The 14,679-nt window shown below is 58.0% G+C and overlaps 1 protein-coding gene across 2 annotated transcripts in view; it reads left to right on the forward strand.

Annotated features, from left to right (window-relative positions):
- SDK2 (sidekick cell adhesion molecule 2) overlaps nucleotides 1–14,410 on the forward strand; it is a 255,584-nt gene extending 241,174 nt beyond the window's left edge. For both annotated transcript variants that reach the window (XM_073883174.1, XM_073883175.1), the window contains 2 exons: nucleotides 429–555; nucleotides 10,218–14,410. In XM_073883174.1, the coding sequence (XP_073739275.1) occupies nucleotides 429–555; nucleotides 10,218–10,571 (481 nt within the window). In that variant the 3' untranslated portion in view covers nucleotides 10,572–14,410. The remainder of the gene's footprint in view (nucleotides 1–428; nucleotides 556–10,217) is intronic.
- The last annotated feature ends 269 nt before the right edge of the window (nucleotides 14,411–14,679 follow it).

Below are 14,679 nucleotides of genomic sequence, written 5' to 3' on the forward strand. Positions count from 1 at the left end.
TGAGTTCAAGAATGACATGGGGGTTTTGTCAAGAATGACAGCGCAGGTATGCAGGCGTCGCCTGTGATTCTGACTCAGGAGGTCTCGGGGGGCTCAAAGAGGCTTTGTAACATTCCCTGCCAAGGGATCCCGGTCCCTGAGGCCTTGAAACCACGAGTGGAGAATCCAGTGGGAAGTGGGGTGCTGACCCCCATTTCCCTGAAGCTGATTCAGGAGGTTGGTCCAGCTGAGCCTCTCCCACCCCTGAGGGGCCCCCAGCCCAAGGCTCTGCTGCTCAAGGCCCAGGCCCGTGGGGAGCAGACAGAGAGGAGGGCCCTAGAACGGAGGCACCGAGGGTCGGTGCCCTTCCAGGCCCCGCTGTGGCCTCCCCAGCCAGGCCGGCCGCTGTGGGGGAGGCCGCCTCTCAGCCTCACCCCCACTCCCTCTAGGTCGCCTCCCCGGCCCAGCCCAGGCAGCCTCCACTACTCCGACGAGGACGTCACCAAGTATAACGACCTCATCCCGGCAGAGAGCGGCAGCCTGACCGAGAAGCCCTCAGAAATCTCCGACTCTCAGGTGAGGGGCAGGGAGGGCCAGGCATCCTGGAGTGGGGACCGGAGCAGCCCCTTCCCAGAGTGCGGGCCTGTGCAGTGGCCCGTCACCTGGGCTTCCTTGCCTCCTGGCCTTTATCAGGCCCAGGAAACTAGCTGGGAGTCGTATGTGGACCCGCCGTGCCCTCCTAAGCTCTGCTCAGAGTTTGCTTCGGGGCTAATGGGGGCCCTGTAACCTTGACCAGAGAAGAGCCCCCAACAGCTCAGGCCTCTAGAGTGTCCGGAGTCTCCCCACATGCCCTGGCCCGCAGAGGAGCTCCTGAAGGTGAGGAGAAGGAGGCCTGCATTGCCACGGCTGAGCTTAGCTAGTTCGGGTCAGAGTGAGCTCCAGAAATCGGGAGCTGTGAGTCCTGGAGCCCCAAGGATGGGGGGGGGGAGCAGTACAGAAGTGAGGCCTTAAGCTTTGGAGGCTCCAGACCGAGTTAGAATCCCGGCTCTGCTGCCTGTAGGCCAGGGCATCCTGGATGGGGTAGGCAACCTCTTTGAGCCTGTTTGTCCATCTGTAGAACAGGCAGGGCCAGTAAGAGGCTCTGCCATGGGGCAATGAGGTTGCTGAGCTGAGGCACAGAGAAGCTTAGCAAAGCACACACGGCAACTGTGCGATAAATGCCGGCCTTTGTATGAAGAAGGAGGTGGTGCCTCTGGGAGACACAGAGCTTTAGAGAGGCTGCCCTCAGGTGAGCCACACGGGGACACTGTCCCAGATGATGGGGAGAGGGGGTGGATGAAGTAACGCCATGGCCTCCCACCCGGCCCTCCTGGCCCTGGCCAAGCCTGGTGGCTGCCCAGGAAGGGGCCAAGAAAGGCCACTGCGTCCCACGCCCTAGACCTTTCTGCCCAATGCTGGGAGAGGACAAGAGCAAAGGGGAGCCAGCAGGGAGCGAGGCTGTCGGCTGGGTAGGAGGTGCCAGCATGCCCGGGATCCGGTCGTGGGCCGGGCCCAGGGGACCCCGGGCCTCTGGCTCACCACGGTTTTGTTCAGCTCCAGGGTTACTGATGGGCTTGGCAGAGCCTGCAAGGCTGGAGCTAGCAACACCCCAGCTCAGACAGACCTGGCAGGGACAGAGACCCCAACTTGGCCTGGCTAACACAGGAACTCACATGACTCAGGTTATGGCTTTTCTTGTTTTAAGTATTTAACTCTTTGCAGCCATATACGTACTGAGACTTCCAAGGCCATGCTTCACTGAAACACGATTCTTCTTTCTTTCTCCCCAAAGAGGGCAATGAGCATTTAGGTTCGAGGAACTCAAGGGAAAATTCAAAGACAGGAAAGGGACTCCCTCTGCTCGTGAGGCTCTGACAAGGGGCTCCTTAAGCCACGCTGCCATCTGTGGAGAGCAGGGGCAGTGGCCGGTGGAAGGGACTCCCCGTGTGGCTCTGATCAGCCCCCTTCAACCTTCCACAGAGGGCCTTACTCCTGCACACTCATTGGCTGGGCGCTGACCTTCCAGGGACGGAGCCCTCTGAGTGCAGGAGATCCTGCCCGGGTGTCCTCAGATGGCCTGTGGCCATCTCCACATAAGTGAGGAGGAACCCTCCTTCAGGACACAGAGCTGGTGCCTGAGGCCAGGCCAGGACCCCCAGCCTCGAGAAAGCACTGAGAGAAGACTGCTCCTCCTGAGACCATCCTATTTCAGTCACCACCAAGGCGGGCAGAGTCCCTGGAATCCCCGGCTTTGCCCCTAGTGTCTTTTGTCCAAAACAAGCCCATCACTTGAATGCCGTTTCCATAGCAATCTGGAACCAGGCACCTACGGGGAACTCACGCTCTGGGGAGGGGAGGCCTCCTGGTTCCAGAAGCCAGTTGTCACAGCAGAACTCCCATGTTCCCTTTCAGGGGGCGCAGGGGAGCCCAGCCCAGGCCCAGAGCTCCACCTGCGGGCTTGGGGATGGCTTGGGGTTTGATTTGGAGCTTGGGTGGGTTTATTTATTTTAAGCTAAGTTCCATGAAGACAGTCCTGTCTTGTGACAGTCCTGATGTCAGTCACCCCCCCAGTGTCCGTCTTGGCCCGTGGCGCGTGGCATTCTGGACGGTGTCGTTAAAGCACCGAAGGGTTGGTCATGGGAGAAGCTGGTCAAGCTAGTCAAGACCAAGCAGGTTAGCAGGAGAGACAAACAAATGTTCACGGTTGTCAAGCCATTCCTTTTGGACCAAGGTCAGAACACACACTTTCAGAGAGTCGTGGCCCCTCAAAGTGACTCCGATGGCCATGGTCGCGCCCTGGGGGCTGCACTCACCATCCCACGTGCCTTACCACTTTATAATCACAGTGACCCTCCGAGCGCCCTTAGTGTCCTCTCTTTTGTACGGATGGGGAACTGAGGCTCAGAGAGCTTACCTGAGTTGGCTCAGGCCCCAGAGCCAAGGAGTGTCGATTCAGACCCTGCCCATGGGCCCTTCTGACCCAGAGCCCAGCTTGGCTCCTTGCCCTCCCCTGTCCCAAAGCCAGTGATGCCACCCTCATGGCAGACCTTTCTGGAAAGGCCTTCAGAACCAGCCAGTGAGACACTCTTGAGAACAAGGGACTGTGGGTTTTCTTGGAAAAACAAAAAAACAAAACTCTAGCTTGTCTTCAAAGGATGAAAGCACACACTCAGAGCAAAGTGCCATAGGCATTAAGATCGTCCCCAAGAAAGGTGCCCTAGGAGCTTTGCCCAGCGGATCACGCAGGTGATCATCCGGCCCCATCAGAGGGTGGCTCTGAGCAGGGAGACACTCATTTGGAAAAGCAGCGGCACGTAGTTGCGGCCGGTGACCCGCGCTGGGCTGGAATCCCAGCCCCTCCCCTCCCTGACTCCGGGATGGGGAGGGGTCCTTCGCAGCCCACCCCCACTCAGCACCGCGGCACCCTGTCCAAGCGGCTGTTCTCGGAGTCCGTGACGGGGGATGGAGTCGGGCCCGTGCAGTGCCAGGCTCGTCACAGGGCCCCGGGACAAGGCAGTCAGCATCGTTTGGGTCTGTTCGCTTTGGAATGGTTCTCGAAAGCCAGGCAGTTGGCTTTGGAGCCACTGCAGGTGGTCTAGGACCCAGGAGGCCGTTGCCAGAGCACCGGCATCTTCAGAGGTGCACAGCTCAGGGGCCACTCAACACTCGTTCCTTGAGCGTGGACTCTATAGGGACATAGCAGTGACGGAGTCATGACCCTGCCTCCAAGGAGCTCCTGGCGGGCTGGAGGGGACAGACTTGGAGACAGAACAGCTGGTCTCCCTCGGATGCCCTTGTTGAAGACATAAAGAAGCAGATCCTATTACTCCTCACTGGCCCCGTGGGAGGCAGCTGAACGACATGCCAGCCTCTGGCGTGGAGAGCATCCGCCATCGCGGCCTGCCTTTGGGGCTCATGGCGGATGCCCCACAGGCCCCCCGCCCAGGATGGCATCTGCAGCAGCATATCCCTGAGGGTCAGCAGCCACGCAGGCGGGGCCCCCAGCATTTCCGCGGCTCTGGAGAACGATGGCCTGACTTTGTAAGGTACCCCTCCCCCTAGGTCCTCTGAGAGCGAATTCTGCATGGGCTGCCTGGTTTCTATTCCAAGTCAGACCACCCAAAACGGACTCTCCAAAATTGGCAGAAATCTGCCCAGCCCTTTTCCTGTGATATGGTAATAAACAAAAATCCACGCTGCTTATAAACAAACACACACGATAAGATGTGAGCAAGGCCGTAATGGGGCTGTGGGAAGACTGGGGGGAGGGGGAGGGGCAGACTGTCCCCAGAGGGGTGCTGGTGAAGGGGGTTCCAGGCAGGGGACACACAAAGGCTGAGGTTTGAAGAGCCCAGGGCTTGTTTGATGCAACTTTTAAAAACGAAGTATGGCTGCATTCCAAGGTCATTTTCAAAGTAAGAGCCCAAGTATGGGAGAAAAATTACATAGCGCACAAGCAAATCTCAATGGAAAAGGAATTCCCAGCCAATGGCATGCCTCTACTAATAAGTATTCAGTCTTTGTGATTTCCTGGGAAGCCCTGGGAAGCTCACTGTAATGAAATTAAGCCTACGTGGAAAAGTAAGAAAACACACCGGACAAATTAGGTTTTCTCGAGCACCCCGTCATAAGGGTGAACATTTATGAGCCCTTATGGGCGGCCAGGAATGATCCTAAGGATTGTTCAAGAATGGTACCGCCTGACCCTCAGAGCGCTCTGGGAAGCCTGAGTCAGGCTTCTGTTGCAGGAGTCAGGGAGCCTCCGACGAGGACGAGGCCAGGCCCACCCACCTTAGCCCCCTACACCCCTACTGTGTGTCATGCTCGGATCGGGCCCTGGGCAGCACCCGGCTGGTTTTGTCCTCCCTGGAATCTGTTCGTTCCTTTCTCGGTGCATTTATTCAACAACTATTTTTTCTGCACCCGCTAAACAGTACCAAGCATGGTTTACACGTGGCGGCCCCAGTAGTGAGCAAGACCGGGGCTCTTAATGAATGTTGCATCATGGTGTGTTAGGACCCGTTAGGGAAGACCACATGTTTCAAATAACCCCGTGTTTTCATCTCTCATTAAAATTTCATGGCACCACAGTCTCTAACTTTAGGAGAAAAATGGGGAGCAGAAGGCTCCCTGTTTCTCATGGTGCATGGATAGAAAGCCTTGTGAGGAATCTTGGGGGAAGGTCACCGGCGGGGGGGCTGCCTGGAGGAGGTGGCATTTCAGCTGGGCCTCCAAGTGTGAACAGGACTGGGTCATGCATAGAAGGGAGCGGTAAGGGTCTATAGGTTTGTGTTTGGCTGAGTGGTTCTGTCATCCTCTCCCTCTGAGTGTCTGGTTTTTTACTCGTGTTTGCCTCTTGTCCATTGAGTTGGGCCATGAGTCTAAGAGATTCACTGAGGCCCGTCTCCCGCTTCTCCTTAGGCTGACCCATACAGGCCAAGGAAGCCCGAGCGTGTGCCAAACTAGAAACACACTACGGGCAGGGCAGAGGGAGTCCAGGAGGAAGGAGGCAAAGCTACCTGTGGGCCCTGCACTGTACACGTTCTCGTTTAAAATCTAACCGTCCCGGGCGCCTGGGTGGCTCAGATGGTTAGGCGTCTGCCTTCGGCTCAGGTCATGGTCCCAGGGTCCTGGGATCGAGTCCCGCATCGGGCTCCCTGCTCCTTGGGAGCCTGCTTCTCCCTCTGCCCCTCCCCCCCCCGTCTTTCATGAATAAATAAATAAAATCTTAAATAAATAAATAAATAAATAAATAAAATCTAACCGTCCCACCATGCAAGTTGCAGGACGCCCGGTTAACAGTCGGAGGAACCTGAGGCTCAGAGAAGTGCAGCAGCGAGCCCTGGATCACAGGGCTCGGAAGCGCAGGCAGTGGTGATTCAAATCTGGGTCCGGCCAGCTCCGACAGCCTGGCCTTGCCCAGATGCCTGGCACAGAAGGGAGATGGAAGGAGAGAGAGAGAGGCTTTCACTGACCCCAACACCCCCTTCCGTCCTGGTGACCTCCCACGAGGCCCCCAAACGCCAGCATGTCTGACAGCCGGGTGGGTGGGGGACACGTTGACTGTCACTTCACCTGTAAGGGCACAGGTAGCCTTGTGTCTGAGCTGACACTTTTAAAAGGACATTCCTGGGAGAAGATTTCTAGCTGTTTTATAGTACATGAAGCCCAGATCTCTTACAAAATTGTGCGTAAAGGGGGCTTCCGGGGAGGGAGAATCAGCACATCCTCACCCCCACCTCTAATGCCCAGGAGAGGCCCACTGGCTCGAGGGGAAGGGTGTCCGAGAGACTGATGCAGGGCTGGCCTTTCCACCTAGACCCCCGCGGAGAGCCCCTGGGCCACAGGTGAGGGAGGGGCTCCAGCTTCCAGCCTCCAAAGGAGCCGGTACAGGGGACCTCCTGTCATCTGGGGCAACACATTCCTGCCAGACCTCAGGAGCCTCAACAAGATGAGGGCACCCTGCCTGGGCCCCGGATCCCACACCCATCGCCTCCTGAGTCTGGTGCAGGACCCCCACCCCCCCCCCCCCCCCCCCCAACGCTAGCAGCAGCAGGAGAACAAGAGGCTCTCCTTTGCCCCCCTCTCTTTTGTTGAGGGCTCTCGTCCGGGGTCCCCCCTCCTCCTGGGCCCCTCCCCGCTCCTCTCCCCAAGCCCGGTAATTGCTGAGTGAGTGGCTTTGAGGAGCTGTTAAGAGGCCCAGAGCTGGAACAGTCCCCTGATTGCCTGGCGGCCTGGCGGGACTGCCCTGTGAAAGGTCCCCTTTGTGCTGGGTTGGTTACTGGGAAGCTGCATTCAATTACCGAGGCCCGAGTGAGAGTTGAAAGCCGGAATGGGCGCCCCGGGTCCCCCCTCGCCTGCTTTCTCCCCTTCTCACCCCACCCCCATGCAGAAAAGAAACAGATGTTGGAGGAGGTGGCGGCAGAAGAGCAGTCGCTGAAGCAAAGCACCCCCCACCCCAGCTTCTTCGGAGAGCTGGGGGTGGGGCAGGCCCACCTCTAAGCCCCTGCTCCTCCCACCACAACTCTTGCTTCCGCTGCTTTTCTGTGCGCGTCAGGAAGGCCGCCCCACAGTGTCCCGCACACAGTAGGTGCTTAACAGTCGGTAGCCGTCAGACCCGTGATGATGTGCATGAATGGGCTTTGGGGTCGGGGCCCCCGGGAGGGCCAGAGAGGCCCATCCCCACTCTAGTGATGCTTTACTTTGGAGGGGAGGGCAGAAGCTGAACATCCTTCCCCTTTCCCGGCCGCCTGAGCACTGAGTCACCTTCTGTGACCCCAGCTCCTTCTGATCCCTCCTGGGGGGCAGCTTCCAAGCCTTTTTCACCCTGTGAGCTGCAGGCATCTACCCATTTTACAGACCAGGATAATGAGGCTGGGAGAGACCAGGTGATAGGTCCAAACTCCACCTAGCTAGCAAGGGACAGAGTCGGAACTTGGCCACACCACAGTCACCTCCTAGATACTCATTCACTCTGGGTTGGGGCCGCAGTGACAGGGACTCCCCTGTGGGGCTAGCCAGAGTTCTAGAACCTCTAGCGAGGATGCTAGCAGCTATTCAGGCCAGTTGGTGGAGGCCCTTCTGGAAAGACCTGACCCATAGGCAGAACTGTGGGGTGGCCCCTCTCCCACGCCCCGCACTTACAGACCCTTGCTGCTCCTGCACCAATGCCGCCCCCCCCCCCGCCTCCGCCACCCGGCCCCCTGCCTCATGGCATCTACCACAGCCTGCTCAGACTTCTCCTGCCTCTGGGCCGCCACCTCGCAGCCCCAGGCCTCAGGTGCCCAGCCCTCAGCCCCCTCCCCATGCTTGGCATATGGAACCCCTGTCTGTAGGGCCCCTTTGTTCCCTCCTGGGCCGGCAGCTGGGCAGTAGGCAAGGAAGGGGGCTCGCATTGTGCTGTTCTGCGTCATGGGGTGAGCAAGGGACTTTCCATTGTCTCTGGCAGCCAGTTCCGCTGCCAAGAGGACTGAGGTCCCGGGAGGGTGTGCAGAGTGGTGGTAAGGAGAGCAGCCAGGACTGTGGAGGGGTGAGGCGGAGGAGGGGAGGGGCCGGACAACAGAAATTTGCAGCTCCAGGAGGGAGTACGTAATCCCCGCTGGGAAGGCAGAAGGGCTCTCATTCCCATCTCCAGACAGGAGGGGGGTCGTTCAGAGCACGTGCGGGCTTTGGAACATCCAGCAGATCCAAGTCCCTCAGTTCTGTGTGTCTCAGGGCGAACCCTCCCCCTCTCTGCGCAGTCGAGAGAACTGGGGTTCACCGTACTCGTGGTGTGGTAGCAGCCACCGTCCCGAGGTGTGAAAGTTGACCACAGTTTCCTGCCGCCTGGCGGAGTGCCTGCTCCCCGGCCTGGCATTGCTACAGTTCTGTACTTGTAGCTCTTTCCCGAGAGGGGCTCGATGCCCTGTGGAACTCTGGGCCCCTGAGGGCAGGGGCACCTTGCACTCCCCGTGGCTCAGACACCTTGCAGCAAGGTCAACAGCTCTCCGTCTGCTCTGCCTGTCAAGCGGGACACACACACGTTTGCTTTGGGCTCACTGGGTTTTCTTGCTGCAGTTTTTATCCGAAGTGGGTTGATCAGATTTATTGCCCCCGTGTATTCGGGCCGGGACGTGGTAACCTGACGGAGGCCTTCGGAGCTGCATTTCCCTGAGAGTGTACCGTTCACTCAGATCAGAGCTTGTCTCTTCCAGAGCGTTCTAAGGGTGTTCCCATCTGTCCTCTTCTTGGTTCTCAAAACAGTGCTGGGAGCCGGGCGTGGGGGAGGGGCGCTGGATATTTTTAGCTCCCCGATTCAGATCCGAACCAACGAGCGAATGCTGTTTTACTTCACAGCCCAGCCTGACTCTTGTCTCCTGCTGATTCCCCCATAGGCAGATGAAGCAATGGTGGGACACAGAAGTAGTGACAATTTTAGGAATAATTTAATATTTTGCATTTAGGAGAAAAAGCCACAGGGCAGTCATCGTGTGAAATTCGGACCTTCTGTTGATATTTTTTGCATGCTCGTTTTATAACTGAGGGTTGCTTTTATTCCGGATCACACATGGGTGGGCCCCAGCATCTCTCTTCGGTGCCAGGAGCCTCTGCAGGTCTGGCCCTGGCTCGGTCCCCAGTCACACCGTAAGTCAGAGGTAGACCAAGGTTGGAACTCAGTATATCATGCACCAACGTCTGTTCTAAAATGTAGGTTTTGTTACGATCGGGGTATGGTAAGGCCAGTGGATCAGGAGATGACCGCCCTCGAAAAATCGAATTTTTCACAGTTCCCCTCTACTTGGGAACATCACACCATGCAGGGACATTTTGGGGAGGCATCAGGGTCCCCAGGAATCAGAGGGAACAGGAGGAACATGTGGGCAGGAGCCTTCATTGTGGGAGCAGGCTTGGGTTTGTTTGAATAAATTCAGTGTGCTTTGGGGTAGAGGGGCTGTCCCTTGGTTGTCTGGTACCCGGCCCTGGGGTGACGAGGGACAGGGGAGAGTGAGTCAGTGTGATAGGAAAAGGCATCGCTAGCTGCAGGGATCGACCAGCCCCAGGAGCCCATTGCCTCTCCGGAGTCAGCAAGGCCTCAGGTGTCAGAGCATCAGAAATACAGCAAATGAAAAGGCAGGATGAATTCAATCTCGAAAACATTACGCTAAGTGAAAGAAGCAAGGCCCACAAGCCACATACTGTACGATCCCACCTGTATGAAATGCCCAGAGTAGGTAGATCCTCAGAAACAGAAAGCGGGTCAGTGGTCACCTGGAGCGGGGGCGGGGAAGGAATGGGGAATGAGGGTAGAGGCTGATGAAACTGTTCTGGAACCACACAGAACAATGGCTGCACAACATTGTGAATGGACTAAAAGCCACAGAACCTTACACTTTCAAGTGGTTAACTTTATGTTCTATGAATTTCCCCTCAATTGAAAAAAAAAAAAGGATTCGAACTCAGGTCTTCCGAGTTCAGATTCACGTCAGGTGCCTGCAGGCCGTGTGCCAGCCCCACGGTAGACACTTCGGCCCCACCATCCACTCCGAAGGCAGGGGAGGTGGGCCCAGCTTTGCATCGGGCCCCCTTGGCGGGGAGGGGACGGCGGTGGCCCCCGTCCAGGGCTTGGGAGATTCAGACCGGGGCACCTGCTGCCTTCCAGCCCTGAGCACGCTGACCTGGCCCCTCGGGGCCCCTGACTCCCCGATTTTCTGTCCTCCCAGGGAAGCGACAGTGAGTACGAGGCCGACCCGACCCACCAGAAGGCCCACTCTTTTGTCAACCACTACATCAGCGACCCCACATACTACAACTCGTGGCGGCGGCAGCAGAAGGGCATCTCGCGGGCCCAGGCCTACAGCTACACGGAGAGCGACTCGGGCGAGCCGGACCCCGCCACCGTGGCCAACAGCAACAGCGCCCAGCAGGGCAGCCTCTTCCGGCCCAAGGCCAGTCGGACCCCAACGCCCCAGAACCCCCCGAACCCCCCGAGTCAGCAGAGCACCCTCTACCGCCCCCCCAGCAGCCTCACCCCGGGCTCCCGGGCTCCTATAGCAGGATTTTCCTCGTTTGTTTGACGTCGGAAGGGGGAAAGGAAAGAAAAAAAAAAAAAAAAAAAAACGGCACCAAACTCCCCGTCCGCCCCTCCCCGCACTGCCTGCCAGAAAACAAAAACACCAAGAAACCAAGTCAACTTTTCACCTCCTGAGTTTATTTTTCCAGAGATTCCAGGGCCAGCAAAGCCAGTGTTGAGAAGGAGGAGGAGGAAGCCATGAGGGAGGCTGTGTATGGCCGGCGGTTGGTGGGCTCCAGATCGTGGGGTTCGCCGATCCCTTTGCACACTGTGCTCAGAGTCGGGGCTGCTGGGCCGGGCCTGAGAGGGGGGAGCGGCGAGAAAGCTGAGGCCAGGAGAGCTGTAGGGCAGCGTGCTGAGGGGACAAGAAGCTTCTGGAAGTCCTGACAGCTGCCCCTTCTGCGTGTGCTGGGGCCCTGGGCCCACTGCTGGCTGCTGGTGTAAAAGGCTGGTGTGCAAGGCTGGGCATCCCTGGGGAGGGCAAAGCTCACCTTCTCTCTCTGCACCCGCTCACCCCTCCCCGTGCATCGCTGGCAGGCCTCGAACAGACAGACAGACGGACGGACGGCCCGGCCCCCTGGACTGCTCTTCACACTCTGCTGTCCCCTCCCCGGCTCAATGTCTCCACCAAGCATCTGGTTGATTTAGAAAAAGGAAAATAACAAAGGGGTGAGAGTCTGCCTAGCTAGCTTTTTGTTTCGTATACATTCTTTTTATGGTGAATCCAAGGAAGGGGGCCCCCGCCGGGGGGGGGGGGCGCGGCGCGGGGAGAGGTCCCCACGGCACTGCTGAACCCAGCTGTGGCTTTACTTGAATTCACTTTCCTGAGCACAGACCAGGAGAGGTGAACCCGGGGGGCAGAGGTACAGGGCACTGGCCAGGCATCATTGGGATAACTGGGCCCTAAGGCAGGAAATGAAGAATGTTAAGAAAGAAGCTTGACTTCTCTCTTTCTTCCCTCCTGAAAGGAAGCTTCTTAGACAAGGAAGTTCGGCAGGCACAGGACTGGGGAGCTAGGCAGGGTGAGGAATGGCCGTCTAGGCAGACACACCCCTGTCCCTGGATAGATCCCTTCCTCCTGAGACACACACGCAGGTCCCCCATGCACTTGCAGGGAGAAGGGTCTAGAGATCCTCTCCAAGACAAATCCCTGTGGGTCCTAGCCAAAGGGGACACTCACTTCCAGATGTGTGGTCCCTCTCGCTCTCAGACCAGAGTGATCCACATCTAAAACACGTCCCCCCCCCCCCCCCCCCCCCGCCACCAAGCACAGGGGTACAGAAGCCCAGAGGGGTGAGCCAAGCCCCTGGTCTAGAAACCAGAGCTTCCAGAATTTGCCCAGTCGGCCCAGCACCCGGTTTACAAAGAGTCAAAGATCCAAGCCCCCAGAGTCATGTGTTCCAGGCTCTGCTCAGCCTCGCTCACCAGGGCTCAGAGCATGGAGGGGCCCTGTCCAAACTGGACACGGCTCCTGAGATGCACGGCCAGGCCGGCGGATGAGCAGGTCAGATGGGACCAAGGACCAGCATAGCTGACGGGAAGCAAAACCTTTACACACAATCTGCTCCAAGGAATGTTCTTTAAAAAGGCCACTTGCAGGGGCCTGAACCTCCCCCTCCAGCCCCCAGATGAAGGGATTGAGGGTCGCATTCCCCAAGTGCCCCGGGCGGTCCCAGCCCCACGGCCAGCCTCGCAGGTTTGGGCGGACGGCTGCCTCCGGGAGAGGGGAGGGTCCTGCGGGGACCTGTTCAGTTCCGCGTGGGGCCCTCCGTGGGACAGGGCTCTCTGGGGGTGCCGCACACAGGCCCCATCTCGGGGCTGAGGAACGGTTAGGGGAGGCCTGAGAGGGGGATTTGGGGAGCAAGCCAAGGAAGGCGAGGGTCTGCACCCAGCCCCACAGGCCGGCACCAGCTGAGGCGGGTGGGAGCCGGGCCAGGGGCCTGAAGGAAGGGCACACCTCCGCAAGCCCTCAGCCCCTCCGGAATCCTGGCAGAGGTGTCCGAAGCCAGGCCCAGACATCGGCTTCTCCGCAAGGGGCTCTGGGGAGGGAAGCTCACTGGCCCGGGCCGGGAGGACACAGGCCCGAGTTCTGCCCTGTACACACAGCTCGTATCTCCATGGTAGCACATAGGCTGGCGTGTGATCTCCCGCTTCCTCCTCCTTTCTCATCTCATCTTTTTTTAACCACCTCATCCTTTCCCTTATCTGCTGTGTGTTTAGCCATTTATGGAAGTTCCCAGTTTGCACTGGGGAATGAATTGAGCCCAGCGCAGGGGGGCTCCGGGTATGTGTGTGTGGGGTGGGGGGACGTGGGACAAGTGAAGCCCTGTGTGTGTGTGTGTGTGTGTGCACACGAGGCCACATTTCCTTTGCCTTTCATGGATCGCCTGGGGCACTGAGATGTGCGCCCTCCCCTCCCCGCACGCTCCTTCACGCCCACGCTGACACACCCATGCACACTCGGCAAGGTGCCCATGCACGCCTGGGCTCACACGCACACGCACACACATGCACAGAACACACATCCAGGTGTGTGTTCGCAAAGAGGCTTGCTTTGCGATTCCTTCTGATGGCCGAAGCTGTCTGTCCCCCGTGAGCCCCGGGCAGCCGGGGTCCCTGCCACCCGAAGGCAGCTGGGATCTGTTGTCTCAGGGGGCGAGGACACTGCGCAAGCCAGAAGGCAGGCACGGCCCAAGGTGAACGTCCAAGCCCTCAGTCCATATCCACCCACCCGAAATGTTGCCCTGCCGCCCCACCCACATCGGGAAGCCCGGGTCTCCCGCCATGGAGCTCTAGAGTGCTTAGAGGACACGTCTGCCCTCGTTTACATATCTGCTGGGGCAGTGGAGGCTCTCGACACCCCCGGCCAGACCCCCAGCCGCATGAGAACGGTGTGCTGGGCACTGCCCGTGGGTAACAGGGAACCTCCCTGGGCCGATGATGCCGGGGCCCCTGTCTGAGTGATCACCTGAAGCAGGTTCACAGCAGGACACCTCTGTGTCCTTGGCTCTGCCTCATCGTGCCCCGGGGAAATCTGGGGTCCACCCGGCAGCCCGCGCTTGGGTCCCCAGCGCCGCCCTTCCCCCTCGCGGCCACGCCTCCAGGGTGCACAGCAGCTCCGCACCCAGGCTGCCAAGACGAACCAAAAAGCGGCTCCGGTTCCAGAAGCACCTTTCTCCCAGGGCCCCGGGGAGCTTGCAGATCCAGGCTGCCTGTCCTGTCCCTCACCTGACACTGCCGTGACTCAGAAAAAACAAGGACACTTCTGGCTGCTCCCGCCCAGAGCACCGCTGGCTCGAGGCCTTCTGTCTCTGCCCACACCTCCCTGGGCAGAGCTTTTAAATGTGCCAGAGCCTCCCAGAGCCCACTCTGGGCAGGAGCTCCCCTCACCTTCCCGTGGTGCCCATGGCGTGAGGGGCCGGAGGACAGGAACGGGGGCGACCCTCCCCCCGCCCCGACCCTAGCAGCAGTTGCCCGATCCGAGTGCCTCTGCGTGGTCCTGCCCAGTGGCAAACCTGCCCACCACCCGGAACACACGTGCCCTCTCTTGGGACCACCCCCTTCTCTTTGTTTCCGTAAGAATAACCAAAAGCATTCAAACGTGTTACCTTTCTTTATACACATAGACTCCAAAAACAAAAACCAACACAAATCTTTATTTTTTGATTTAAAAGATATAATGAAAAATTATGGGGAGAGTATTCATTGTGGCAGGTGTCTATCTGTAAGAAAAAAAATATATATCTATATGTCATATAGCTTGTTAGCGGGTTTATTTTTTAAATGAAAGGTAAGAATGAAATTGATTTGAAATATATACCACGAGATGTCCCATGGCCTGTCAAACTTGTCGGTATTTTATAAATAAACTTTTTTTTTTTTTTTTTTTTTTTTTTTGGAGTTCTGAAGCGACATTTATTCTTCTCCTCCCTGGAAGGTAAGTGGGAACCGCTACCCTTGCATCCTGCTGAAGCAATCCATTGTTAGCCGGGCTGCGTTTTTGCAGCAATAGGGGTCCCACTCACTTGCCTTCTCAATTCGTAGGTGAGTGGAGATCCGTGCCTTCAAATGAAGTGCGCTATTTTATTTATTTTACGCTTCGAGGATAAGAG

This window comes from Callorhinus ursinus, unplaced genomic scaffold (assembly GCF_003265705.2).
Source record: "Callorhinus ursinus isolate GAN/ISIS: 27379988/994484 unplaced genomic scaffold, GSC_fseal_2.0 scaffold50, whole genome shotgun sequence".
Lineage (NCBI taxonomy): Eukaryota > Metazoa > Chordata > Mammalia > Carnivora > Otariidae > Callorhinus > Callorhinus ursinus.